The 24591-nt window shown below is 39.9% G+C and overlaps 5 protein-coding genes across 9 annotated transcripts; 3 read left to right on the forward strand and 2 right to left on the reverse strand.

The window, feature by feature from the left end:
* Nucleotides 1–257: 257 nt before the first annotated feature.
* Nucleotides 258–1049, forward strand: LOC116203084 (agamous-like MADS-box protein AGL23). The gene has a single exon (XM_031534750.1). The coding sequence runs from the start codon at nt 258–260 to the stop codon at nt 1047–1049; it is 792 nt and encodes a 263-aa protein (XP_031390610.1).
* A 1844-nt stretch (nt 1050–2893) lies between these two features.
* LOC116192972 (agamous-like MADS-box protein AGL29) lies at nt 2894–3815 on the reverse strand. The gene has a single exon (XM_031521688.1). The coding sequence runs from the start codon at nt 3732–3734 to the stop codon at nt 2982–2984; it is 753 nt and encodes a 250-aa protein (XP_031377548.1). The 5' UTR covers nt 3735–3815; the 3' UTR covers nt 2894–2981.
* Nucleotides 3816–6670: 2855 nt separating this feature from the next.
* Nucleotides 6671–11564, forward strand: LOC116192671 (protein CLT2, chloroplastic). Its single transcript, XM_031521281.1, has 10 exons — nt 6671–7162; nt 7684–7829; nt 8090–8127; nt 8700–8815; nt 9106–9205; nt 9294–9329; nt 9421–9471; nt 10019–10142; nt 10837–10962; nt 11063–11564. The coding sequence occupies exons 1-10, from the start codon at nt 6753–6755 to the stop codon at nt 11218–11220; spliced, it is 1305 nt and encodes a 434-aa protein (XP_031377141.1). The 5' UTR covers nt 6671–6752; the 3' UTR covers nt 11221–11564.
* Nucleotides 11565–13771: 2207 nt separating this feature from the next.
* On the forward strand, nt 13772–18687 carry LOC116207958 (GATA transcription factor 19-like). Of its 4 annotated transcripts, none has more exons than XM_031541107.1 (12): nt 13772–13914; nt 14023–14342; nt 14570–14653; nt 14737–14870; nt 15260–15370; nt 15459–15600; nt 16411–16470; nt 16620–16688; nt 16803–16871; nt 17481–17558; nt 18153–18227; nt 18315–18687. In XM_031541107.1, exons 2-11 carry the CDS (start codon nt 14049–14051, stop codon nt 18222–18224), a joined length of 1113 nt encoding a protein of 370 aa, XP_031396967.1. In that variant the 5' UTR covers nt 13772–13914; nt 14023–14048; the 3' UTR covers nt 18225–18227; nt 18315–18687. The 4 variants fall into 4 exon arrangements, with proteins under 4 accessions (XP_031396967.1, XP_031396974.1, XP_031396980.1 ...); XM_031541114.1 differs by having other exon boundaries at nt 15459–15573; XM_031541120.1 differs by having other exon boundaries at nt 14023–14309.
* Nucleotides 18688–19146: 459 nt separating this feature from the next.
* Nucleotides 19147–22398, reverse strand: LOC116207984 (GATA transcription factor 25-like). 2 transcript variants are annotated; one of them, XM_031541140.1, is made up of 7 exons: nt 21826–22398; nt 21514–21597; nt 21270–21403; nt 20329–20436; nt 20101–20206; nt 19914–19973; nt 19147–19704 (listed from the first exon to the last, which is right to left on the reverse strand). In XM_031541140.1, the coding sequence occupies exons 1-7, from the start codon at nt 22132–22134 to the stop codon at nt 19663–19665; spliced, it is 843 nt and encodes a 280-aa protein (XP_031397000.1). In that variant the 5' UTR covers nt 22135–22398; the 3' UTR covers nt 19147–19662. The 2 variants fall into 2 exon arrangements, with proteins under 2 accessions (XP_031397000.1, XP_031397009.1); XM_031541149.1 differs by having other exon boundaries at nt 19445–19695; nt 21826–22397.
* Nucleotides 22399–24591: the final 2193 nt, after the last annotated feature.

Here is a 24591-nt window from a genome sequence, read left to right on the forward strand (position 1 = left end):
ATTTTTACATGAAATGAAACAAGTATATATTGAATCTATTAGCATATTTATTTCCTAAATTGAACTATTTGAATCCATATAATATATCATGATATATTTCCTAAATTGAGCCGAATAAGCAATATGTCGGTCACCTTAATTTATACATTCAGACATATATATATATATAGATAAGTAGGCAGCTAGTAATGAGTCAAAAGAAGAGTCAATTTTCTTCCTACTCACTATAACTAATCCAGTTAGTTCTGTTAGTGGGGATGTCTACTATCGGATCGGAGTGTGAGAATGAGATCATGGCTGAGGGCGGCGGCGGTGGCAGAAGGCCGCGCAATTGCTGGAGAAGGACCGAACTCAAGAAGATAGAGAACAAGTTTGCGAGGGAGGTTACTTTCACGAAGCGAAGAGGCGGCCTGTTTAAGAAGGCCAGTGAGCTTGCGGTGCTATGCGGGGCGGATGTTGCGATCATCGCCTACTCCCCCCATGGCAATCCATTCGTTTTTAGCAGCTCCTCCTCCACGGATGGGGTCCTCCGTCGTTTCATTGGATCACCAACCTCGGCAGCGGGAGAGGATTCTGGTGTTATGCCATTGTCAATGTCGTGTGAGGACCGGCTGAGCGAGTATAGGCGGCAGGAGAAAGAGGCACTATCGAGGCTAAATGAGGCGAAGAAGAAGCAGCAGGAGGCAAGCGGCAAAGGGAAGCCAGGGTGGTGGTGGGACAATCCTATTGAGGACCTGGAGGCAGAGGAGCTTGAGTGCTACATCGAGTGTGTGGAGCGGCTGATGGAGAAGGCCAGCCAGAAAGCAGAGGAGATGAGGACCAACCCGGTGCACACCAGTGCTACGACATCTCCAGCTTCTGCGTCCATGGCTTCCGCTGGCCGCAATATGGTGGATACTTTGGACACGGGGCTGTTCGAAACGAGCAATGGCGCAGAGGCGGCCGTAAAGGAGGAGTTTGGCATGGGAGATGAAGAGTTGGAGTCTTTGAGCAGCCTCTTGAAGGAGTTTGAGCATGACGATGTTGGGTGCATGCCTCTATGGTCCTGATGATGATGACACACCACACAGCGGTCGATGTTCATGCGACGTTAATGTTTTGTCCGTCTGTCGTTGTGGGGTCCAAGAAATTCGTTAATATGCCTGTTGTTCGATTTCAATCTCTTTCAGGATGTTTAATTTGCCATTTTTGGCCACACCAATTGTATATGGATCTCTGTGTTTTTCTCAGAGCATATTTTCTAAGTATGTATTTCATACTGCAAGTACGTAATCTAAGTGCGCATTTTCTAAGGAAGTATTTCGTATTCATCAGATGAAATACAACAAATATATTTCCTAATATACATTGTGCATTATTATTATTTTTCGGTTACAAGAGGAGGATCATGGCCTAGTACAAGGAAATGGAAAGGAAATCTAAATAAATGGGCACAGGTAGTCCCACTAATAAGAATCGAACCTGGAACCTCTAAGTTATCAAATGATGGTGTTAGCCACTGCACTACACCCATTTCTCAATTTTATTGTGGCCCAGTAGTCTATTGACTGAACCCGAGCCCTTCGTTGGCCTCATGGATCGCAAGCAGCAGCCTCTCTTTGAGCTGTTGTTTTGACGGGTAACGTGGTAGATCGAGCTGATCAAAGCTGCATGAATCAAACAAAAGAAGAGCACAACACTAATTCTTCATTCGCGTCAGACGGAGAAGATTTGGTGAGTCCTAATAAATACGATCAAGAGTTGGTCCCAAGTACGAGCTAATACTATATTTTGAGTCTGAGAATCACGATCCTTTCAATGAATTTACCTTAGAACAGATTATCTGAAAGGGAGGGAAGATATTCATACCAAGTAGTAGTACGAGCTGAAGTGGTTGGCCCTGCCATAGGGCCTTGTGGATTTGGAAGATACTACGATGGTAAGAACAGATTATCTCAAATTGATCGAAGCCTTCCAATGGTACCTATATATCTTTGAGAAGAAATGTTTTGGTGTTAAAAAATAGAAGAATCCGAGATTCAGGCGATTCTGATAAATGAAGTGCCGGTCGGCGGTCACAAACTGCTAGAGCCGAGCCTTGTTTTCCTCGATGAAACCTCAGACGACTTCCCAAAACCATCAGGTTGCCCTTATGTCATAATCTGAAAAAGATTTTCCTACAAAAAAATGTGGACTTTCAATGATGAAGTCTCTGAGCGTGGTGAACAAGGTAAAAGGGAAGATTAACAGAACAGAAAACGAACGGTCAATTTCTGGAATATCGCTAATGAAAACCTCCAGTTTTTATCATTGAAGATCGATATCAACTCCCTAGGGAGTCGAATATGATTCTCTTCATTAACTGAAGCACGATGAACACGTATACGACATTGATTTTTCGGGGCAAGTCTAGTTGACTTGGTCATCAATTTGGTTTTAGTAGCCGGACCCTATCATGGATTTCTGACTTACACATAACATAGTAATGCCAACCACACAAAAACTACATATGAGATCGTCATTGTACGTGGATTGGATCGGAGTGATGGCGTTTCGAGTCAGCTCGATCTTCTCCTGTTTCATTCGTTGTGTATCGTATTTGCTCCCATCACTCTATGAGATTTTGTGTCTGGTGGAAAATGTGTTGCTAATGACTCTCGGTATTAGGAAACGTATGCAGATTTTTTCTTTGGCCAGAGGCGTATGCAAATTTGCTCGAAAGAAATATTTTGTGGACGATTGGGTGGCCATCGATCACACAATGCTTCATTAGAAAAATACTTTGCTTAACAAAAACACGCAGAATAGATCCCTATACAATTGATAGGTGGCCAAATTTGGCAATCCTCAAAGAGTTTAAAACCGATGATCATCGATCAACAGAAAATTTCTCATGACTTCCTACGGTACCGAAATATTTACGAATTTCCTGGACCCCATAAAGATTGATAAAAATATTAACGTCGCATGGCATGAACATCGATTGCTATCGCTGTCAGTCATCACCAGGACCATAGAGGCATATACCCAACATCATCATATTCAAACTCCTTCAAGAGGCTGCTCTGAGACTGCAACTCTTTGTCTCCCAAGCCGAGCTCCTCCTCCACCACTGCCTCCACGCCATTTCTCGTGTCGAACACCGCCGTGCCCAAAGTATCCACCACCGTGCTGCTGGCTGAAGCCATGGGCGCAGAAGCTGGAGAAATCGCAGTACTGGTGGGCGCCGTGTTATTCCTCATCTCCTCCGCTTTCTGGGTGGCCTTCTCCATCAACCTCTCCGCGCACTCTATGTAGTGCTCGAGCTCCTCCTCCTCCATGTCCTCGATCGGATCCTCCCACCACCGCTGCGGCTGCCCCTTGCACTCTGCCTCTAGCTTACGCTTCCTCGCCTCTTCGAGCCTCGATAACGTCTCCCTTTCCTGTCGCATGTACTCGCTCAGGCGCGGGTCCGCCCCGCATGAGAATGACATAGCGTCACCTGACTCGGAGTCCTCCACTGCGGAGGTTGATCCAAGAAAGCGACGGAGGACCTTGGATGCAGATGGGGCCCCGTACACGAAGGGATTGCCTTGGGGAGAATACGTGATGATCGCGACCTCCGCGCCACACAGGACCGAGAGTTCGCTTGCCTTCCTGAAGAGGCCGCCCCGGCGCTTGCTGAAGGTCACCTCCCTAGCGTTCTTGTCCTCGATCTTCTTCAACTCGGTTCTTCTCCGTCTCCGGCCACGCCCACCACCGCCGCCCTCCGCCATATCTGTCTCTCGCACTCTGATGATCTGATCGTTAAGAGAACTGGATGAGTAATGTATGTCTATGTGTATGTAGGAAGACAATTAAACTGAGTCGAACCCCTGTCTGAACTACTTATATTTATAACGTAATGTGCGTGGACGCATAACATATTAGGGAGACCGACATATCTTCTCGGTCAACTTAGGAAATATACCCGAGATATTGTCAGGTTTTTGGGAAATATATCATGTAATTAACCTGTTTAATTTAGGAAATAATTCTCTGTTAATGTACACACAATGTATGTCCCCTTTCTTTTTCTTTTTTTTCCCCCCTCCGGTTACATAATGCATGTTTATTTTATCCGCACAATATATTCTATGTAGATATGAAGGGTCTGCACGATATATTTCATCTAGATTTAGGATATATTTATTTTATAGTGTATTCTTTAAATTATTCTTTTTTGCTCGAATTATGTAATATATATCTATATATAGAAACATATATATATATATATATATATGTCACATACTGACAGTACATTTGTGCATTGATCACATCAAATAATGACGGGTTTCGTTGAATTACTAGGACTAAGACAGTTTATATATATATATATATAGATAGATAGATAGATAGATAGATAGATAGATAGATCGTGCAATGCCTAGACTGCTCGATCGCCTAAAATGTGATGATAATTAAGTTAGTTAATTAGCAGAAATCCAAAGCGATGGATCAAAATTAAAGAAAGCTTCGCTGTAGAGAATATCACTTAGCTCCCTGGTCACTCGTCAGGTAACGGTCTCATGAATTAAGTTCCCGAAAATATTGTCAATCTCATATTTAGTAGTTTAAACTTGGGAAATATACATGACATAATATAACCTTTTGTTTTTTTTGTCAATTTTATCATAACTTTTAAAAATTACATTATATAGCATGCTATTTAGGGTGTAATATCAATCATAGCATAACATTTTACTTTTGTATCAATTTTATTATAACATTTTGAAATTATATTATATAACACGTCGTTTAGGGTATAGTATCAATTATGTCATTCATGACATCAATTTTTTGTAAAAATTAAACAGAAGACGCATGTGGCTTACCCGTGGATGAATAGTGGGCCTACACTCTTATCACATGCGAAAGTATCCATATTTCGACATGTTCGGTGCCCTTTTATCCACCTGACTCCCTCACCATCAATACCTTAATTTCATTCCCGTCTTTTCACAGATCTCTCCTCACACTGCAGTCCTAAATTTCTCTTCAGTCCAGCGTTTTGTCTTTCCCCCCTCTTCACCCACGAGCTTGCCAGTTTCTCTCTTCACACTTCTCCCTCATTTGTTTCCATAAAAGAAAATAAATTAAGGTTTGCATTCCATTTAATAGGTACGAGCTTCCTTCTTCTTTTTTTCCTAACAATTTTTCATCAATTGTTTATTATTTGAACTACAATAAGTCTGGTATGTGCTTTTTTTCATTCTATTGATGGTGTGGTATTTTTTTTTTTTCAGAAAGAGTAGTTCCGTCTGAGAAGAGGCGGGAATAGGATTCGAGTATTGATGGTGAAGGAGTCGGGTGGGTTAAAAAGGACACTCGACAGGTCGGAATTTGAGTTATTTCGCATGTGGAAAGAGTCTAGACCCACTATTGATCCACATGTGCCACACATCAGCCTCCCATTTAATTTTCACGGAAAATTTAATGTTAAGCTATATTTGGCACCACGTCCTAAACTCAATGCTATATAGTATAATTTTAAAATGTTGTGATAAAATTGACACAAAAGTAAAATATTGTGTTATGACATGTATTTTTCCCTTTAAATTTTAACTAATTGCGATGGATCAAGTGATGACATATATAAATATCCAAGTGAAGTGAATGGGATTACCTTCATATTTCATCCGAAATTTTAAAAAAAATAATATTGAAATACGTTGCTAAATACAAAGACGAGGGTCGGACGATTGGATATAGCCTCAATTGTTGCCCCTCTAGCCTATCAAAACTGGATTAATTCATCATGGCAATGAAACTTCAACCTACTAATGCGATCGATCATCCCATAAATTTCAGCCTCTCTTCATGGCCATAATTAGATTAGATGATGCCCTCAAGCCGAGACTTCCCAACTCCTACTATCATGGCCAGCATAGACAGAACCCAATACATAAGTATAAAGACCTTCATGTTTTCCGGGATAACAACGAACCCAAAGACCTCTTTGCTGGTGTAAGCTAGGTTATTGAATCTTTGTCAACCTTTTCCGGTCTAATGTTATTGAATCATGTCGATATTGAGGGCTCGTATATATGTACTATGCTCTAAGACTGTGTGACTGGCCTCTTTAAGCCTTGTGAGCTATCAAAGCCAGAGGATTGGCAAACCATCTCATTAGAGGTGTGTGTTAGTAGTCGTCACTTCTGGTGTAGACTTCCTCTATCTACACCAGAAGTGACGACTACTAACCATCACCGACACGAGACAACTAATAGCAAGCATCCTCCCGTTGTCATCCGTCTCGCTTGATGCACTATAAGTTCGAGGAAATTAAATCACAATCGACCCCCCCGGATGCGGGGAGGATATTTGTTCTCGCAGGCCCCCATGTGGACGGACCCCAAGTTGAGTGTTAGTACAGTACACAAGTACCAGATAGCCTCAAGTCACAGCTGCAACTTGATATAACTTCCCAGGAATCACTAGACAATTAGACCAGAATCGGATAATTAAGTTCAATGATTTTTTTTTATTTTTTATTTTTTTTATAGGTAAGTAAGTAAGAGGTAAAGAATATCGATTAAGAAAAATATCCATAGGGATCAAAATGAGACAAAAATAAAGTATGGGACGCATTTTGAGATAGAACCAAAATTGCGGGGCAAACTTTAAGGCAAACGGCTGTTTAGGTTGTCCCCGCCGGTCAACCGCCGAGTGGACCGTCGGGGTGAGCCGCAGCCACCATAACTGCCACCCGTCGAGAGTTGAACGTCAACGCCAGATTCCTTATTCCAGTTCTCATGGGATTCTCCTGCACGGCGTCTTTCCTGCCGTCGCCTGCCTACCTCCATGGCCTCCACCTCCCTCCCCTCACTCCAATTCAGCTCCCTCAGTCCCGCGGGCTCTCTTCACCTCTGAGACTCGCTACTACGAGCTCGACCTCCGGCGATGCTGCTGCTGCTGCTGGTATCGGGACCAGACTCAGCGGCGTCATCGGAATAGGGGAGGAGTTTAAAATGCGTGCCAGGAAATTCAGAGTTCGCGCCTCCGGTGAGGAGATATCGCCCCTCTTTTCCGCCGGAACCAAGCTAATCGCCGTTAGCTCGGCGGTGACTGTCACTCTTGCTGTTGCGAATCGCGTGCTTTACAAGCTCGCCCTTGTCCCGATGAAGCAGTATCCATTCTTCTTAGCTCAGTTCACTACCTTTGGGTACGTATCCGTTAATTCAACTGGTTTACTAAGCTTGCAAGAATGCAATTCGGGGGCATTTGGAGCATTGCCATTCAGTGCAGCAATCTCTGTTCGTGGATTTGGTCAATGAAGTTTTCGATTTTCGTGATATATAGTTTCTCATTTCTTGAAGCCGTAATCAATCAACTTATCAAGGGCCAAGCTTCTATGCCGACCTTCTAAGCTTGCGGTTTGTTTTGTTTCGCAGAGTTGTTTCCTAGCATTTAATTCCGAATGTTTCTTCAGAAATAGAGATGACTTTCCATGATTTCATCGATCATGCCCTCTGAAGTACAATCTTAACCATCCTTATGTTGTTTCTTTTGGTGTTTTCTCAAGTAAAAGAAACACAAAACTAGGATAATTTTCTAGAACATATATTTAGGATTGACTGGTTCATTGTCCTGAAAGCATTATTGCATTATTCATTTCATGAAGTTTGTGGGAATTTGTTGGCAAATTTGTCCTGCATAAAATGATTGTTCTATCATTAAACACAGGTATGTGGTGATTTACTTTTCCATATTGTATATACGGTACCGGATTGGTATTGTGTCTGATGAAATGTTGGCGCTACCAAAATCACGATTTGTCGCTGTTGGTATGCTAGAGGCCCTCGGAGTGGTCACTGGGATGTCTGCTGGAGGTACCTTATTCTCACATAGGATGCACTACTAATGCATATTGGTCGGTCTCTTCATCGTCTTTCAGTCGGTTGCAACTTCCCGGATGTTCCAAACTACAAAATCTTTGAAAAATGGGAAGAAGTCACTTGAATTTATCAGCAAAATGTGTCCTTAACCTTGAAAAATTTTAGAGGACATCAAAAGATATGTGAAGAAGAAAAACTGTGGCCTTATCTCTATGGTTTATCATAATTTAAATGCTGAAATGTTTGCCATGCAGCAATGCTTCCCGGACCAGCCATACCAATATTGAGTCAGGTAAATTTGATTTCATGAGGACATTTTCCTGATCTTATGTTTTTCTACTATCAATATTCTAGATATTTGCATTGAGATCATTGATTTTCCCTGGATACCCACCTAATAAATAGCAATAATGAAATTGGGTTTTAAAGTTGTGGTTGGGGAAAGGAAACTTAGTAGATGCATCAGCATATTTATAGAAAGGGATGTCACGTTGTGTATTTTGCTGCTCCATATTTGCAACTATCCGCTAGCCAATGAGGTGGACTAAATATGTTCTGCTACCCCCACAAGTCGAATATTTTCATATGAGAAATTTTGCTGCTCAGAGCAACTTCAAGGATGATCTTCATATTATTCATTAACTGGCCCTTTTTGTTCTCGATGATTTTTTTGGATAAGGAGTAGTGAAATGTTATTTGTCTTGTCAGTGATCCTGGCTGAATAGCCGACCATTTCTTGGTCAACTGGTTCCTAAGTTAATTTTTTATTAATTATAGGGAAACACAGTTAGTATTTGCAGGTTCTGCAAGGACGATGCATTGTGACAAAAATGTTTACTGAGCATTGACCATTTTATTGTGCAGACATTTTTGGTTTGGCAGCTGGCATTTTCTACTGTTCTTCTGGGAAGGAAGTACTCTTTGAACCAAATTATTGGCTGCCTCCTAGTAGCTGCTGGTGTTGTGATAGCTGTTACTAGGTGTGGTAGTTATCTCTTCTTAACAAATGAATGTTGCACTCTTCATCAGAAACAAAAGAAAATGATCAAAAGTGACAGAATGATGAAATTCCTTCAACAATGCAAAAGGGCAGATAAATGCAGTGACAGGAGGAGAATTTCAGCTTTTTTTTTTTCCTTCCAGTCATGTTGTTGAGCTGAGCATGAATTTGTGGTCACAAGAAGCTCTGTTTTGCTTGTCTCTGAAGGGATTTCATATTTTTGTGCTGTGAGTACTTTAGCTAACTGCAGCTATGTATCTTACACTGTAGCGGTTCAAAGTCTGGACAAATGGCACTTGATGTTGACTTTATATGGCCTGCAGTCATGATAGTTTCAAGTGCCTTCCAAGCTGGTGCTTCTATCATAAAGGTTCTACAAGGCATAACCTTGGGTTTTCTTTCTTATTGGCTTCCATATAAGCAAAATAAATAAACTTTGAGTTTTGCTTTATCAACAGGAATCAGTTTTTATTGATGCTGCAAGCCGCCTCAAGGTATGTGGATTGTCTCTCTTTGAAGTATTTAGTCTAGCTAAAGGGTTGGATGGTTTGATTTACCTGATGTCCTTAAGTTGTATAATTGCAGAAAAAGTCGCTCGACATATTTGTTGTGAATTCTTTCGGATCTGGCTTTCAGGTAAAAAGCCTTTTTCAAATATCAATATATACTTAGTTTTCCAAGGTTATAGAACCATACATATCGGTTAGGTTATTAGTACAAGGAAGGCAGGACCGTCTGCTGTTCTCAGATTTTTCCATATATGATGCACAAAAGGATCATTTCACAAAGCATTCTATACCTTATTGCTTATGCATATGGATAATCCACTTATTAAGAAAGTAGCCTTTCCCGTCCTGAGAATGATTTTTCAATTTTTTTTTTGTGGGCCATTGGTCATTTTTAAAGTTTACATATCTATAAGGGTCCACTTGTGAATGGTTGTAAAGTTTAGTTATTATGTTGAAGTATTTTAATTACAACTCTCTATAACTTGAATTGATTTGTCTGGAGCCGAGTTCACAAATCATGAAATAATTGTGATGATTCATGTAAGCTGTTGTATAGCTAGATGAGAATGCACAAGGTTTTATTATTGTCCCACTGTCATCAGAACCATTTGCTTTCAATAAAAAGTTACTGAGAATCATTTGACGTTAGATTTTGATATTTTCCATACTTGCAGGCTCTTTTTGTGCTTCTCTTTTTGCCTCTGTTGTCAAACCTGAAAGGAATACCATTTGCTCAGCTTCCTCTTTACCTCAAAAATGGAGCTGGTTGCTTTTTGAATATTGGAGACAATACCACAGGCAAGCTTCCATATAGTTTAGTGCTGGGATTATAATCCTTTTGGAAAATCATGACCTTATATATATGTATGCGTGTGTATGTATTTTAAATATTTTCTTTGATTTTGGAGTATATGTGGGTCTATGCATATGAGTATCTGAATTGACTGTCATGCCCTTGTAAGTTTTGAAACTGGATTTGAACATTTAGCCTTGTGAAATGTTTGGAGTAGTTCCCAGTTACAATAGCATGTCATAGGGAAAATTTTGGAAGTAGCATTTGATCCCTCAATTTTATGCAAGCTTTAGAAAATCATTGTACCATGCATGTTTTCTGTACAATTCAACCGAAAAATTTCAGGCTCTCTCAAATAGAGATCTTATCAGAGATGCTTCTACTGGTTCATACTTAATTCTAGGTTGCCTCGGTATGTTGCCTAGCTCATGAGGCAAATGATGTGTCAAGTTGTGCAAGTGACTTAAATTTCAAAGTTATGGTTGTTTTTCCATGCTGCCATTGTTAACGGTTACTTCTATGTAAAAGATTTATGGCACAATATTCTTCAAAGTCCCTCGAAATAAACAGTTGCTTACTTATTAATAACTTTATAATTTTGCATTGCGTGCCCTTTTCTGGACCCAGAGAAGTTTTTCGTCTTTCTCCTGAAGTTTTATCTGTCTTCATATGTAAACTTACTCTGATCAACTTGCACAGGTTGTGATGGGGCCCCATGGCTTCCTTTGCTTTACATTGCTACCAACATTATATTCAACATATCGGCGCTCAATTTAGTGAAAATTTCCTCTGCTGTTGTTGCTTCTCTGGCTATCATGTTATCAGGTCTGAGTCTCTCTCAAAACACATGCTTGTCTAATTGTATATCACATCACTTCATACATGCGAAGTTGCTAATAGCTTCTCTGTTTCCCATCTGTGGCAGTTCCTCTTTCCATATACATTCTTTCTCTTCCACTGCCTTATCTGCCTGAAGGCACGAGCTTGAGCCCTTTTTTCGTGGTCGGAAGTGCGATTCTTGTGCTGGGTCTTGCTCTGTACAACTTACCCCGAAGTCCCAGGCAAACCTCGAAAAATTCTTAGAGGAATCGTTTTGCAAGTCCACTGGGCATTGCCACGTGCCCCAGTCGATGTTGGATGTGAGCTATACTCTAGGAGGACCCCAAACTGGCATCTGGCTTTGCCCGAAATTTTCAGCATTCTTTGCCAAATTTTAGGCTACGTGCTGATCTCTACTCCATTGATAATTCTTCAATCTAATTCGAGGGAAAAAAAAATCATTCTTGAAGTGTTTGATTGATAGATGATGCCAGTAATTTCATTGTTCAGTATGTATTGATGTAACATTAAGCGTCTGCCTTGATGTTTTTTTTTTCCTCAGAGCCAAAAAAAAATAAAAGCATCTGCCTTAAATTCTTCAATTTGCATTCCGAGCCTGAAGTAAAGCTTACTTCCTTTATAATAATTCTACTACTACTTCTTAATGTATTTTCTCGGTCACTCGCTCAGCATTGGATGAACTGGTGGCCTCTGCCATGGATATCACGGCCCTCAGATGAAGGGAGCTCCCTCTCAGGGTCTCGTGGAGATCATGAAGGTAAATCGATAGTTTTATTGGTGAATAATGAGATTGGATGACATGAGAAAGTAGTAGTGAGGAAAGGACTGGCTGGCATGGTTTTTTCTTTTCAGTGGCCGGAGGAGTTGCTGCCGAGACAGTGGCAGAGTCTCTTGAGTGTTCGGCAGGTGGGTTCGAATCGGCCTTTGCTGCCTCCGACCGGTCGGTCAAGTTATTGTTGTAAACGAAAGTTAGAAGAATGGCCGTAACAACACCTAGCACTACCAGCATAGGCCTACCACTCCCCAAACTTTCGCAATAATAACTTTGCTCCCCAAAGTTTTGTTGCCTTATAAAGTGCCACGTCTGTCTGATACTTCGGATGGGGACTATGATGTTCGACCTGTTGGAGTCGGTGAAGCTCAGACTTGTTATCCTTTTTTTTTCTTTTTTTACAAAATACAATGATAGTCGAGAATCGTCAGATCCTAAACTTAAAATTCAGACTTATTATTATTTTCAATAATTTTGTACCGTTTGCAAGGCCGGCACCCCACGAGGAACATACATTTTCTTAGATTATCTCGATGGCCTTAGCTATCCAGAGAAAAAAGTCTGCACTTGATTAATTATTGAAGTTTTTTTTTAACTTTTTTATGAATAAATAAATAAAAGGGGCCGGGGCGACCGGCATAACGATTCTCAGTAGAGGTAACCATATGGGTTGGAGTCTTGCCACGGAATTTAGTTTTTCTTTACTTAAATTTATTAAATCGAGTTATTTTTTGTATTTATCAAATAACCTAAACTAGATACAAGGCCCGTACGAACGGGCTAGAATCATTGGGCATATAAAAAAAATTATTATTGGAATAGATATATAGGTAAGACAATTTCGTTTATTATTAAAATTTTGTGAGCAACTATTTGTAGAAACAATAGAAGCCTTCTTTATAATCGTACAATCTTGCAGAGTAGTCGATTCAATGAACAAGCATTACTCATACCCTATAATCGAGAGGGCTAAGGACGGAATTCTTTCCATAATCGAGAAAAATTTCTACTATTCTCAAGTTAAAATTATAGTGCAATCCTGATCTAGAAGAATCCTATTGTCAATATGAAAAAATTAAAAAAACTATGATGCAAATGCATGAGAAGGAAGTGATTAGCGTCTCAAGTAAAACATTATTAGAAGCAAGTGACCACCTTCTTAGAAGAGACTCAAGCGAAATGTGAAGAACCATTCAGTATCTTGAAAAACTTTACACTTTGTTTGGATAGCATCTTATGGAGGAATGGGGATGGGATGTGGTGAGTTATGGAGGGATGGGATGGAGTGGTTTAGGGAGAGGTTCTTTAATTCTCCATAACCTGTGTTTGGATAAACTTCATTAAAGGGTGAGGTGAGATGGTGTAAGAATTTGAAAAAGATCTTTGACTCTTGATTATTTTTTATAGTGTTATTTCAATTGTTGATCTTCTTATCTTTCTATAACACCCCAAATTAGTGAGATTAAAATATAAAGGTTATGAAGGGTTATGGTGGGATTAGTTATCCCTCCTTCAACTCTCCCACTCTTAAAAATTTTAAAAGCCAAACATGAGTCATAACAATCCCTATAACACATCCCTTCTTAACTCTCCATAATCTTCAATCCAAACCAGCACTAATGTTACAAAATTTAATTGATTGATCATAAATTCGACTTTTCATCTTCCAATGAAGGTCATTTCAATTTCAAAAGGTGAGATGACATCACATTATTGTATCACTTGTCATGTTACTATTGACAGTCGCATGAAAGGACACACAAGGAGAACTCTCATCCGTCTTACATGGCGCTACTCGATGCGTCGTCTTGACTTTTTGTATTTTATATAGATTATGGCATAATTTTAACTCTTAATTTGGACAATCAAACACTTGCTTAATTTTGACTCCTGTTCTCACTCCAGTACTTCTGACAAAATGCTCCTTATGTACAGTTAATTAGTTGTGAATTTCTTTTTAATCACGCTTAAAATACTCGGGATGCGAAACTTCAGGGTGCAAATGAACTAAAGTAAAAAGTTCGGGGTGCAAGATAGAATTTTCTAAAAATACCGACGAGAGTGGGCTGCCGTCTTTTCCCCTTCTGCAGTAAGTTTCCACCATTGCCAAGTTCCTCCGACCAGTTCGAACTCCGGAGCTCCTCTTAAGTCAGAGCGATCCTAAGGTCAGCGTCTCTCACCATCCAATGGAACAGTCTCTTCCCCGGCCACCATCCGCCGCCTAGGGTTCAACTTCCGACTTCTGTGCAGTCAATCATCTTTCCTGCTCTCAGGTAGTCCAGTCCCGCTGGAAGTCTCAATGGCGTCTGCATATCCGCAGCCCCTGCAGGCGCGCGCAATCGGCGAACAGGTCGGAGAAGTGGACGGGGAGTGCGATGACGACGACGATACCATGGAAGATATGGAGGAAGCCAGCCATAGCAACGTGAATTCGGGTAACAGTTGTGGTATGAACTGTGGAAATGGTTATGGAGGAGTCGCCTTAGCTCCGAGGACGAATGAGCTCACTATTTCTTTCGACGGAGAGGTCTATGTGTTTCCTGCTGTTACTCCTGAGAAGGTGGTGCTTCTTAATTCCGAGATGACGCAATACGTATGCATCAAGTTCCAATTTTGGGTTCCTGGCGATGATGATTATTAGGTTCGAGTTAAAATGTGGTGAAGTCTTTGTCGGGAATTATGATTGTGTTATCAATTCGAGGTTCATTTGTTCGATCGAGGGGGTTTATAGTTGGAAGAACAGTTACTTGATGCATGTCATGGTTGTCTTGAGAACACAGTTGAAGCAACGATTGAATTGTTTTGTCGTGTCAACTTCAGGTGCAAGCACTGCTGCTGCTTCTGGGGGGAAGTGATGCACCGAGCATTGTGCCCGCAGTGGAAGTACCCTATGAGCATAACGGGGTAAAACTGATGTTCAAGTTGTCAAGCAAGTTATTATTTATTCTGTCCGCATAAGGTTATCGGCAATTAGCCGTGTCTTTTAGGGCTTAGGTGAAAATTCAAAAAACTCGAACCGCTTGAGGAGGATTGCTTCTTTGGTAAGGTTTCGGGAAAAGCGCAAGGAGAGATGCTTTGACAAAAAGATTCGATACACAGCACGAAAAGAAGTTGCGCAGAGGTTAGATTAAATTATTCATTTTCTATTTTAACTTGATGCCTAAGATTTAGGTATATAACATTACGGCTTGATTAACTGGACATAATACTCTTTTAGATCAGTGAAGTGGTCCTTGTACTTGCCTGGGAACTGACTTTATGGTTATTGCCCCTCTTCCCCCTTTTCTTGAAACAACTGGATTTTGGTACTCTCGCCATATTTCTTCTGGATCCTGTTCTGGAAGAGGGAGAACTAAGTCCCGGTGGCCCTCCTCCTTGTGAAGTAGCTATGACTGTGCATATCTGTACCAGCCTAATAATTTGTTCTGCTGTTATGCTATTCATTGTATTCATGGTCGAGTTAGGCAAAAGGCCACCTAACATGCCCTCCTGAAAATATTACACAAGCAGGATGCACAGGAAGAATGGACAATTTGCATCAGTAAATGAAAGTCATAATGCTTCAACATGGGATGCCACTCAAAGTTGTTCTCAAGAAAGAACTCCTATTCCTGAGACTTTGTAAGTTCCCTGGCTTTCTCAGTCTTCATTGCTTACAGCTTTGAAAATAATATAATTTTACTGATGTATTTAATCTATTGAATTTCAGTCTTCGGAGATGTCAACATTGTGGCATTAGTGAAAGTGCTACTCCTGCAATGCGCCGTGGACCAGCTGGTCCAAGGACCTTATGCAATGCATGTGGGCTTATGTGGGCAAATAAGGTTCACTTAGTTCTGCATATTTCCATAGTATGTACAAATTGAGCTTAAGAGTTTTGAAAATGTTCACAGACTACTGTCGTGATGATTCCTATTCCATTCTCCAGTTCTTAGTCTCTGAAATTGTAATACTCGCAAAAAATCTTCATTTTGACATTGCGATGGACTTCTTGTGGATGAAACTTCATATGGAAAGATGATTGATTGGATTAATCATCTTGTTTTTTTCTCTGTCTAAGCTTCTCAAAGAACAGATTAATGCAACCGGAAAGGAGGCATAAACTTCTTCTATTGCTTTGCTTGCGCATTTGAGACAGATGGAGAAAGTATGAGAGAGCATGGACTATTCTTGAGAATAAAGTGTTCCATCTCTCTCTCTCTCTCTCTTTTTCTTTCTGGAACAATGAGACTTTAAACTTATTGAATAAACTCCCTGTGTTATGGCCATATGTTTATGAAAAGAATTGCAAGAACCAATGCCATTTACCTCCATTTCTAGCTGTTGATTTGATTGACATTTTACTTTATGTTGCTGTTACTTAGGTGGTTTAATAACCAACAAGAAGCCGAAAAAGCAAAAGGCTATTCTATTCACTCTTGCTATGTGATGTTTAAAAAGTATTTATATACGATTGTTTTTATTCACTTATTATTTTCGCTATAAATTAAAAAATTTCTGATCTATTAAGCTGTTGATTATTTGTATATGACAGGCAGGATGTAACAAGCTAAGCATATAAAATATGTTGCTATTGTTTTCAGACTGTGTTTTCTCTAACTGTTACCAGCCTCTGTTTATCTTCACAACTTTGATCCAGCTTATAAGTCATTACATTGCAGGGTACATTGCGAGATCTCAGCAAAGGAGGGAAGAATCTTTCTGTGGACCAAATTGAACCAGTATAACTTGCTTACTTTGTTTTTGCCGATTTTGAAGTTTTTATGCACTCCATTTTTATGCTATTAGTGGGCTTTTTATCAATTGCTTGATCGCATATTCTCCCTACTAAAGCATAGTTGACTTGCATCAAGCTCCATCCAATTTGTAGGAAACACCAGTTGATGTCAAGCATGCTGCGCAAAATGGAGGACACTTCTGTGAATATCTGGATGATCATGTAATTCTCATTGGCTTTATGAAATGTCTTGAAGCTCCATTCAAATAGAATGAAATATCTTGACTTTGGTCACCATCTTCTTAACTGTCTTTAGTTTAATTGTGATGCATGCAGGGAGTTTCTGGAGGTTCTTCCACAGACGATCAAAAGCTGAATGACCAATCTGTGCTACCTGATAACAGAGTATAACATAAGTTGACTGTCATTACATCATTAGTTACTGGTTTCATTTTATCGTTCACCCTGCAAAACTCTACTTCAAATGAAAGTATGCTCCCAAATTAAACTTCCACAGTTACTTTAAGTACTCAACTGATGCTCTTTCTAAATTGATTGTGTCCATACCCTTCAAGAATTCGATGCACTGGCAAATAAGTAGGACCTACTTACTAATCTTTCCTATGCATAAGAATTTGTTTGATCAGGAAAGAGCAAGCCCTTTATCATCAATGGATATCTGAGTATTTTTATCAAATTTGTTTGGCTCTATGATGAGAAACTCATCTTATCAGCTATGCATGCTGAGAAATATGTTAGTCTTTAAGTATTTCAGCTTGATGATGGGGATCAATCTACGTGAAAGATTTTGGTTAGGAATTGATGTATGTTTCCTAACTGAGGACATAATTTAATGGTTCTTTATCCTTTTCAACTTAGTTTACTGACCCAGTTCAATGATAGAAATGAGGATTGCCAATCTCTTAAGTTTTTCCCTTTACTACCTGTCCTTCTATGATACACTTAAATAATGTTTGGGTAGTTCTAATATTAATGGAATTTTGTTCCCCACAGGACTTTACTGAATCTGATGATATAATTGCCCAGACTTTGCCCATGATTGCTAATTCTTCGGCCGATGAAGATGAGCAGGTATGATAAGCTTCTCCCAAAAGTAATTACTAGGTACCTCAGCACCCTATAATCTGTGAACTCAAGAAAATGAACGATGCCATGTGGTGGAAAAAATGCGTGACATGGTTTGTGATGGTTTTTAGGGTAGATAGATAACATGAAATCGCCTTTTTATTACTGTTGGGAACTTGGGATGTCCTCTTTCTCTATCAATAGTGATATCAAGTAATCTATTGAATACGAAATTGCAAATAGATGTATTCTGTTTACATATGCATATCATATAATCATAATTGCCATTTGAGCTAGAATATGCTCTACATCCTATTATCTTTTCAATGAATTGATCTAAGTCTTGCCGGATGATAAAAGGGGTTTGCCTGAATTGTCTCCAGCAGTGAAGTACATAATATCCGAGTTGTTTCTGATAATTTTGGTCAAGCTTTGCCGCAATAAATGGAAAAGTTAAAAGGAACCAACTCTCAGCATGGAGAACTGTTTGGATCTTCCACAGCTAACTTTTCCTCTTTGCCAAATGTAACATAGATATTTTGGTTGTGTGATTATCTATGTAGTGAAGAATTTATATCTCATGATGCCTTGGATTTGCAGGGAGTGGGACGTCTTATTGAGTTTGCCAATCCACTTGCTACAGATATTGGCATCCCTCTTGACTTCAATTAGAAGGTAATTTAACAATCTATTGCCTTCACGCACAGAAAAAACTGATATTTTCTTTCCCCTGTAAGGCTAAGTTGCTGATTTCCATTACAGTTCAACACGACATACGTACAGGCTAGAGAGGCTGATTGTTCGTGACAGGTTAGGTAGGAAGCAACAGTTTATGTAGGCGTGACATGGAAGTAAATATATAGACAACGGGCCCTAGCGGGTAGGTTGCAGAGACTACTTTAGTTGGAACAGGGGAATGGCTGATTTTACTCTGTTCAGAAGATTGCTGCTCGTTCAATGTTGAGATAAGTTTACTGGATGGGCATCTATTAATAAGAGGTGACCCATGTTTATTGTGCTTATCAACATCTTGTAGTACAAAACTCTCAAGTTAATCTCATGTTCAATTGTTTTCTGCTGTAAATCTGAAAGGAGGATCGGATGATGCTTAGCGTGCATGTTTTGGTTTTGATTACTCCGAGTGGTTGGGTGTAATTTTTGCAATCAGGAGACCCGTACTACAATTCTTTGAAGATTTTCAAGTAGGGTCTCTTAGTCATGTTTCAAAAATTCACTGGTGCAGAATGCGTGCCCCTTGCCTATGCCGATATTGTCTTGCGAGGCCCGTGTCAGTATTGCCGTGCAAAATCTTGCATGAATAGTTGCTCTTGTCAACAGACGGGAGTAGAACTTGGACCTGATCATCTGGTCAGAATTATGTGCAGGTTAACAAAATAATGTGCCAACAACATGAATCATGGCTTGGCAGGCTTGGTAAATGGACCGTTATGAGCAAGTATGGCAGCTTAATTTCAAACTGCCTAAATAGGCTTAACACGAATGAAAGGCTTTTTATACTTTATAAATTCGCACTCTTAAGCCACAAGGTTTTGATCAGTCTAGCAGACCACACTTTGCAATGCCTAAGCTCAGAAATCCCAATCATAATCATCATAGCATACCTTGAGAAAAACCTGAGATTCCGAAAATACATCCTCCGATCTTTGTTTTCATACCAGACCCACCTTCCCTTAACCGTGTCTACTCAAACAGAAACAGACCATAAAATAATGCAGTGTTGGGCTATCCTCGGACAAGCTTGTTTCACTATCATGTTGTATGACTGGTCTTCGTAAATTAACAGTCCGTATAGCAAAAGGCGGCACTTGCAAGGACATGCAACCCTAAAAATGCACGAACTTACTCTAAACCGGCTGTGGGAAGAGTTTGTGTAGATTACTACCCCTAATGCAGTACATGTTATTATGTTCAAAGGTCCACTAGAGGCAATGTGTCCAATGACGAGGTACAAGGAGAATAAAACTTGTCCATCAGGGCCGAGTACGATACCTGTACACTTAATCAAAACTAGCAGAAGGAAAGAAAGAAATCCCCAGAAACTCTACTGCTCCCCGTTTGAGAAACCAACTAATCTGCGCTGCATATGAGATCACATTCCTTCCAAGCCATTCCTTTCGCCTCCCTGCATATTCTTGAACATAAAGTGGATATCGATATCAGTACAAAGCACACGAGATAAAGTACTCCAGTTTTCTGTTTTCGTGTACCGAAATGTTTGGGGACTATGGTAAGTGCAAAGAACTCATGTCTTGAAAAGTGAAACTAAAGAACTGATAATGTTGTCCGTGGTGAAACAAATAGAATGCCAGAAATAGAACATAATGATCTTGAAAATAATACCTGCTCGACAGAGGTTAGGGCATGATCTGGGGGTCTCTTAGTAAGATCTCTTAGAGTTCCCTGCAGAGTTATAAGAAATATACGCTAATGAATTGAATCCTCAGCAGCATATCGTAAGTCCACAAACAATGGCCATTGCATAAGAATACAGGAATCACTTATGGAACAAAACTAATTAGAAACGAACCCTGTTGGCCCAAAATAATCCACAGGCATTGCAAAGAGACCTCAGTCCAGATGGGCCCCGCCGCATCATCGGTGTACACTTTGAACTTATGCCACAATGCGTACAACTGAACAAGATTTACAAGAGAATTCAAACAGGGTAATTTCTTGACCTGGAAATCAATGAAAATGGGAAACCAGAAGCTTCATGTGGTATACTATACAATGAGGTATCAAAACCCAAACTTACGAGCTTTCCTGTGGCACATCATCTTGTCCTGATTCCTGTCCAGAACCCCAGCTAGTGTCTCCTTCGGACTTCTTTATTGACGTGAATTGACCTTTGCTCCGTTGCATTCTGATTTTTTTTTTTTGAAGGAAGTTATCTTAATTAGCAATTGCACTGCCTATAGCCAGTATGATTTCATTTATCCTTTATAGATTAAGATGAGAAGTATCATCAATCAACAAATGGAAACGAAGAGAATACCAGCCTTTACATGTACACACGAGGAAAGGTACAATGTAAGAGTTTCATCAACATGAAAAAGAATCAATCATGTCCAGTAACACAAGTATATCCAAATTGTACCCTTGCATATACCAAAAAATGTACTTCCTTGCAGCAAATACATGAAATGGTATGATGAGAATGTGAGAGATTAAGGACTACACGTAACATCATTTAGGAAAATGAAACTAGGATTCCAGGGCAAAGTTGATAATATATAAATACTATGAGCAGAAGAACTTCAGTCGGAAAATTTCAGAATTTATCATTGGAGCTCGTTGACTTATTTTTGGGTTCCTTCGTGTTTTTACTCTGGAGAGGTTCATTATTCTAAGCTTCCGAGATAAAGAAGAAAAAATGACACTGCCAATACTTCAACCAGGAGATTATTACAGATCAGAGGAATAGAAGATCTTTACTTGAAGGAGATACTTACAGATCACAGGAACAGAAGATCTCTACTAGAGGAAGTAGACATGATCATCATTTCATATGATCGCCCCAGGACTCCATTAATTCAATTCCAACAGAATCATGAGTCCATGTCCATAATACAAAACATGCAGTATGACAAAGGCCATCTAGACGGCATATAAGAGCAAACAAGCCTCAATTATGAAGAGGATGATGCCACATTAAGGACAGTAAATAAAACAAAGCATGGCACTCTGACTACCAACCTGAGTGCAACTTCTTGGCGGACGCTGTATCTAACTTTCCTGTCGAAGCACCGCTCTTTTCTTTTCTGCCGAAACCTATTTAATGAGGCGACCCTCTGCGGTTGGCTGCAGCGCGAGGGCAAGTCCACAACACCCTAATGAGGAAATGCAGCAAGCAGAATCAATAAAGCAACAAAGGAAACAGCTGATATGCATTGGAGAGGCAATGAAATACCATACTTCCTCCACAATTCACGGAACATACCCGATGAGTCTGCAAACTCATATCAACGCCCTGCGAGCCCGAAGACAACTCATATCCACCCAGCAGCAGTAACACCGCATGAACCTGATCATTCAAAGAAAGATGGGTAAACTTGAATTTTGCTCCAAGAACTTATAATTTGAGCCCTTCTCTAAGCTCTACAGGAATCAGCGTGGGTTCCGTAGTTCGGGAAAATTTCGGCTTTCAATCGCTCGTTCCCTTTGGCGGTAAAGAAGCAAAACATCAATCAAATGCTAAGGCGACAGAGACCCTAATCACTCATGAATCCTCTAAGCTAGAGAGAGAGGGCACCTTTTTAGGAGTAACGGCATCGAAGACGTAGACCTGCCCTTGGAAGGACAGCGTGAGCTGGCTAGAATCATCCTCGTGGCCGGGAACCGCCAGGTCAGTGCCGTCGCCGGACACATAAGCCGCCTCGGGAGGGACTTCATCTATGGCGGAGCCGCCAGTGAGGAGGGCGGGATGGTGCTCGTAGTGGATGCGGGAGTCGTCGAGGGAGTCTCCGGCGGGGGAGACGGAGGCGGCGTCCTCTTCGCCAGCGATCTGGTCGGGGATCTCCAGGTGGTGGTGGTGGTGGTGGTGGGGGTGGGCGGCGTACATTGGGAACGAGATTCAAGTCCAATGCAGGGGAGAGTGAGAAGCATGACAGGTTTGAGGGAGGAAAGGAACTGGGACTGTCTTGAAACCCTAAAACCCTCTGCTGATTCCGATGAAAGGGTATTCGAGGAATAGAGTCTTCTTCAGCCTTGAACTGTAAAGCCCCGAAGCAATGGAGCGAGAGTTGAGCTCAGCAAAGAGAGAGAGAGAGAGGAATGGATGAGGATAAAAGGACAGTGGCCCCAAATGGTTTGGCTTGGTTGGCTCTGTGTTTCCTGAAATTTGAAGCCGACAAGTTTTTTGCTTTTCTCTCTCTTCCATGGCCGCCATCAGACGTCAATGGTTGCTTTTCCTGTCGGTCCTTTTCATGTTTTCTTTTGTTCTTTTTGTGGGTAAAACTCTTTTCTTTTTTCTAAATTATACCCATAATTTCACATTTCTTTCAAATATATCTTATACTTTTAAAATGACTTAAAATATTCAATGATTTATATTTTTTTTCAAATCTATCCCGTCATTATATCTCCGTTAACATTTAACAGTCTTGTCACTGTAACCTTTTTATCCGGGATAGATTTGAGAAAAAAATTAAAACTATGGGATAGATTTGAGAGAAAAATTAAAATCATAGGATATATTTGAGAAAAATTAAAACCACGAGATAGATTTGAAGTTCACTAACGTTTCATTAACGGAAAATATAACGTCGAGATAGATTTGAAAAAAAATGTAAACCTTGAGATATTTTAGATCATTTTTAAAATATATGATGAATTTGAAATGAATGTGAAATTATGAGATATATAGGATAAATTTTTTATTTTTTATATATAAAATAGTTAACTTCATTAATATCTAAAACTGCCCATTCGGTCCTCCCTCCCAAAATACAGAGGCAATACTTCAATATCCCAAGTACATATATACAGGTGACATCGAGGAAATTAAGAAGATGTTTAATATCATCAATTACGGTAAATAGAGGTATAAGTTGCGGTATGCTTGGTATCAACGCAGCTAGCAGCCGCTACGAATCCGTGATCAACATCCCCGTTCACTGCGGATGTGCCAATGCTAGCTGCAATCCCGACGTGCAACCAGTTCCTTCAGCCAAAAGGGGGTCAGAACCCCTACATCTATCCACAGCCACACTCAAAAGCTGACCCCCAAGTGTCATATAATAATGCTACCCATATACAAAATCAGATGAGCCATCAAACGACATCGCATCATCCGTTTATAATAAGCAAAGAGAAACCGGTCTCAGATGGTAGCGTCTCCCAAATCCTGCTGGTCAAACCGAAACAAGAGCCTTCGTCGAGTCCCAAGTCAAAGTCACGAGAGATTCGATTTTCATCACAAATCCTAGACACAGAACACAAAGCGTTGGTGTGAACTTCGGTATCGATAATTCGACCCACTGAGGGATATAACTCTTTCAACGTGAATTTTCTCTATTCTCAAGACTTGAACTCGATACCTTATTTAAGGGAAACAGGCTGCGATCCGCTTGAACCAACCCAAATTTTTATCCATTAAACTCCAAATTTTCCATTAACAACTGCATTTTACAACTTCAAATTGATTTTATGCACGTGTTTGGTCATTAAATTATAATAGACTTAGTCTAAGTTTTGGGAATGAGATATTTGTTGAGTGATTACGGTATATAGGTCATCAACTTAGCAATGGATAAGAGAAAGAAACTTAAAGCGATATAACTAATTCTACTAGCGAAAATTGAATTATGAATCTTTTTGTCCCTCTCAATTCACAAGGGCTATTGTGCAGAATTCCTTTATTGTGCTATTGTTTTATTTGACAAAACTCGAAAAACCCTTTCCACTTTTTATTTTGTATCTCTACCTAGATTTATGATATTATATCGTATTTAAATAAGAATTTAGGGCAGAAGAAAGACAATGAAGAGGGTGGCATCCGTACCCCTTACGCCCTTGCAGTGCATTGGATTGATCCGGTTTGTAGGATGATTGGATTATTCGAGAAAACTTATCCTATGTTTGCTAGCGGAGATAGGGATGTCTACAGGTAAAGTTTGAGACGGCTAGATCATTCTCAAATCCAAATCTTTTAAAAAAATGTCCATCTCCAAACCCTTTCCAGACCCATTAACAATCTAAAAAAATATTTATCAAATCCTTCTCATTGAGTTAGCGGATTTCCACTGAGAACCTCTCTTTTATCCATTAATGCATTCTTAATCATTATAAAAAAATTTCAACAGCAAAATAAACATTTAATCACACTAAGTTTAGAAATAAAAACATCGATTAAAATAGCATCATTCTCAAAAGAATTTCATCATATCGAGTTTCTCCAAGCACAATCCATAACAAGTTAGAACAATTTAACTTAAATGAAAAAGAACTAAACTGGTTCAAACACTCAAAACTCTTTAATTCTCCACAAGTTTCATATCTTCATTGACATCTTCTTGTG

The sequence above is a fragment of the Punica granatum genome, chromosome 1 (genome assembly GCF_007655135.1).
Source record: "Punica granatum isolate Tunisia-2019 chromosome 1, ASM765513v2, whole genome shotgun sequence".
In the NCBI taxonomy this organism is placed as follows: Eukaryota; Viridiplantae; Streptophyta; class Magnoliopsida; order Myrtales; family Lythraceae; genus Punica; species Punica granatum.

Coding starts and splice junctions, on each gene's coding strand:
- LOC116207958 (XM_031541107.1), top strand. CDS start 14,049: ATGGCGTCTGCATATCCGCAGCCCCTGCAGGCGCGCGCAATCGGCGAA. Junction 14,343..14,569: donor ATTCCGAGATGACGCAATAC/GTATGCATCAAG, acceptor TGTCAACTTCAG/GTGCAAGCACTGCTGCTGCT. Junction 15,371..15,458: donor ACTCCTATTCCTGAGACTTT/GTAAGTTCCCTG, acceptor ATTGAATTTCAG/TCTTCGGAGATGTCAACATT.
- LOC116203084 (XM_031534750.1), top strand. CDS start 258: ATGTCTACTATCGGATCGGAGTGTGAGAATGAGATCATGGCTGAGGGC.
- LOC116192671 (XM_031521281.1), top strand. CDS start 6,753: ATGGGATTCTCCTGCACGGCGTCTTTCCTGCCGTCGCCTGCCTACCTC. Junction 7,163..7,683: donor GCTCAGTTCACTACCTTTGG/GTACGTATCCGT, acceptor CATTAAACACAG/GTATGTGGTGATTTACTTTT. Junction 8,816..9,105: donor GTTGTGATAGCTGTTACTAG/GTGTGGTAGTTA, acceptor CTTACACTGTAG/CGGTTCAAAGTCTGGACAAA.
- LOC116207984 (XM_031541140.1), bottom strand. CDS start 22,134: ATGTACGCCGCCCACCCCCACCACCACCACCACCACCACCTGGAGATC. Junction 21,404..21,513: donor TGAGTTTGCAGACTCATCGG/GTATGTTCCGTG, acceptor TTTCCTCATTAG/GGTGTTGTGGACTTGCCCTC. Junction 20,207..20,328: donor GATGTGCCACAGGAAAGCTC/GTAAGTTTGGGT, acceptor AATCTTGTTCAG/TTGTACGCATTGTGGCATAA.
- LOC116192972 (XM_031521688.1), bottom strand. CDS start 3,734: ATGGCGGAGGGCGGCGGTGGTGGGCGTGGCCGGAGACGGAGAAGAACC.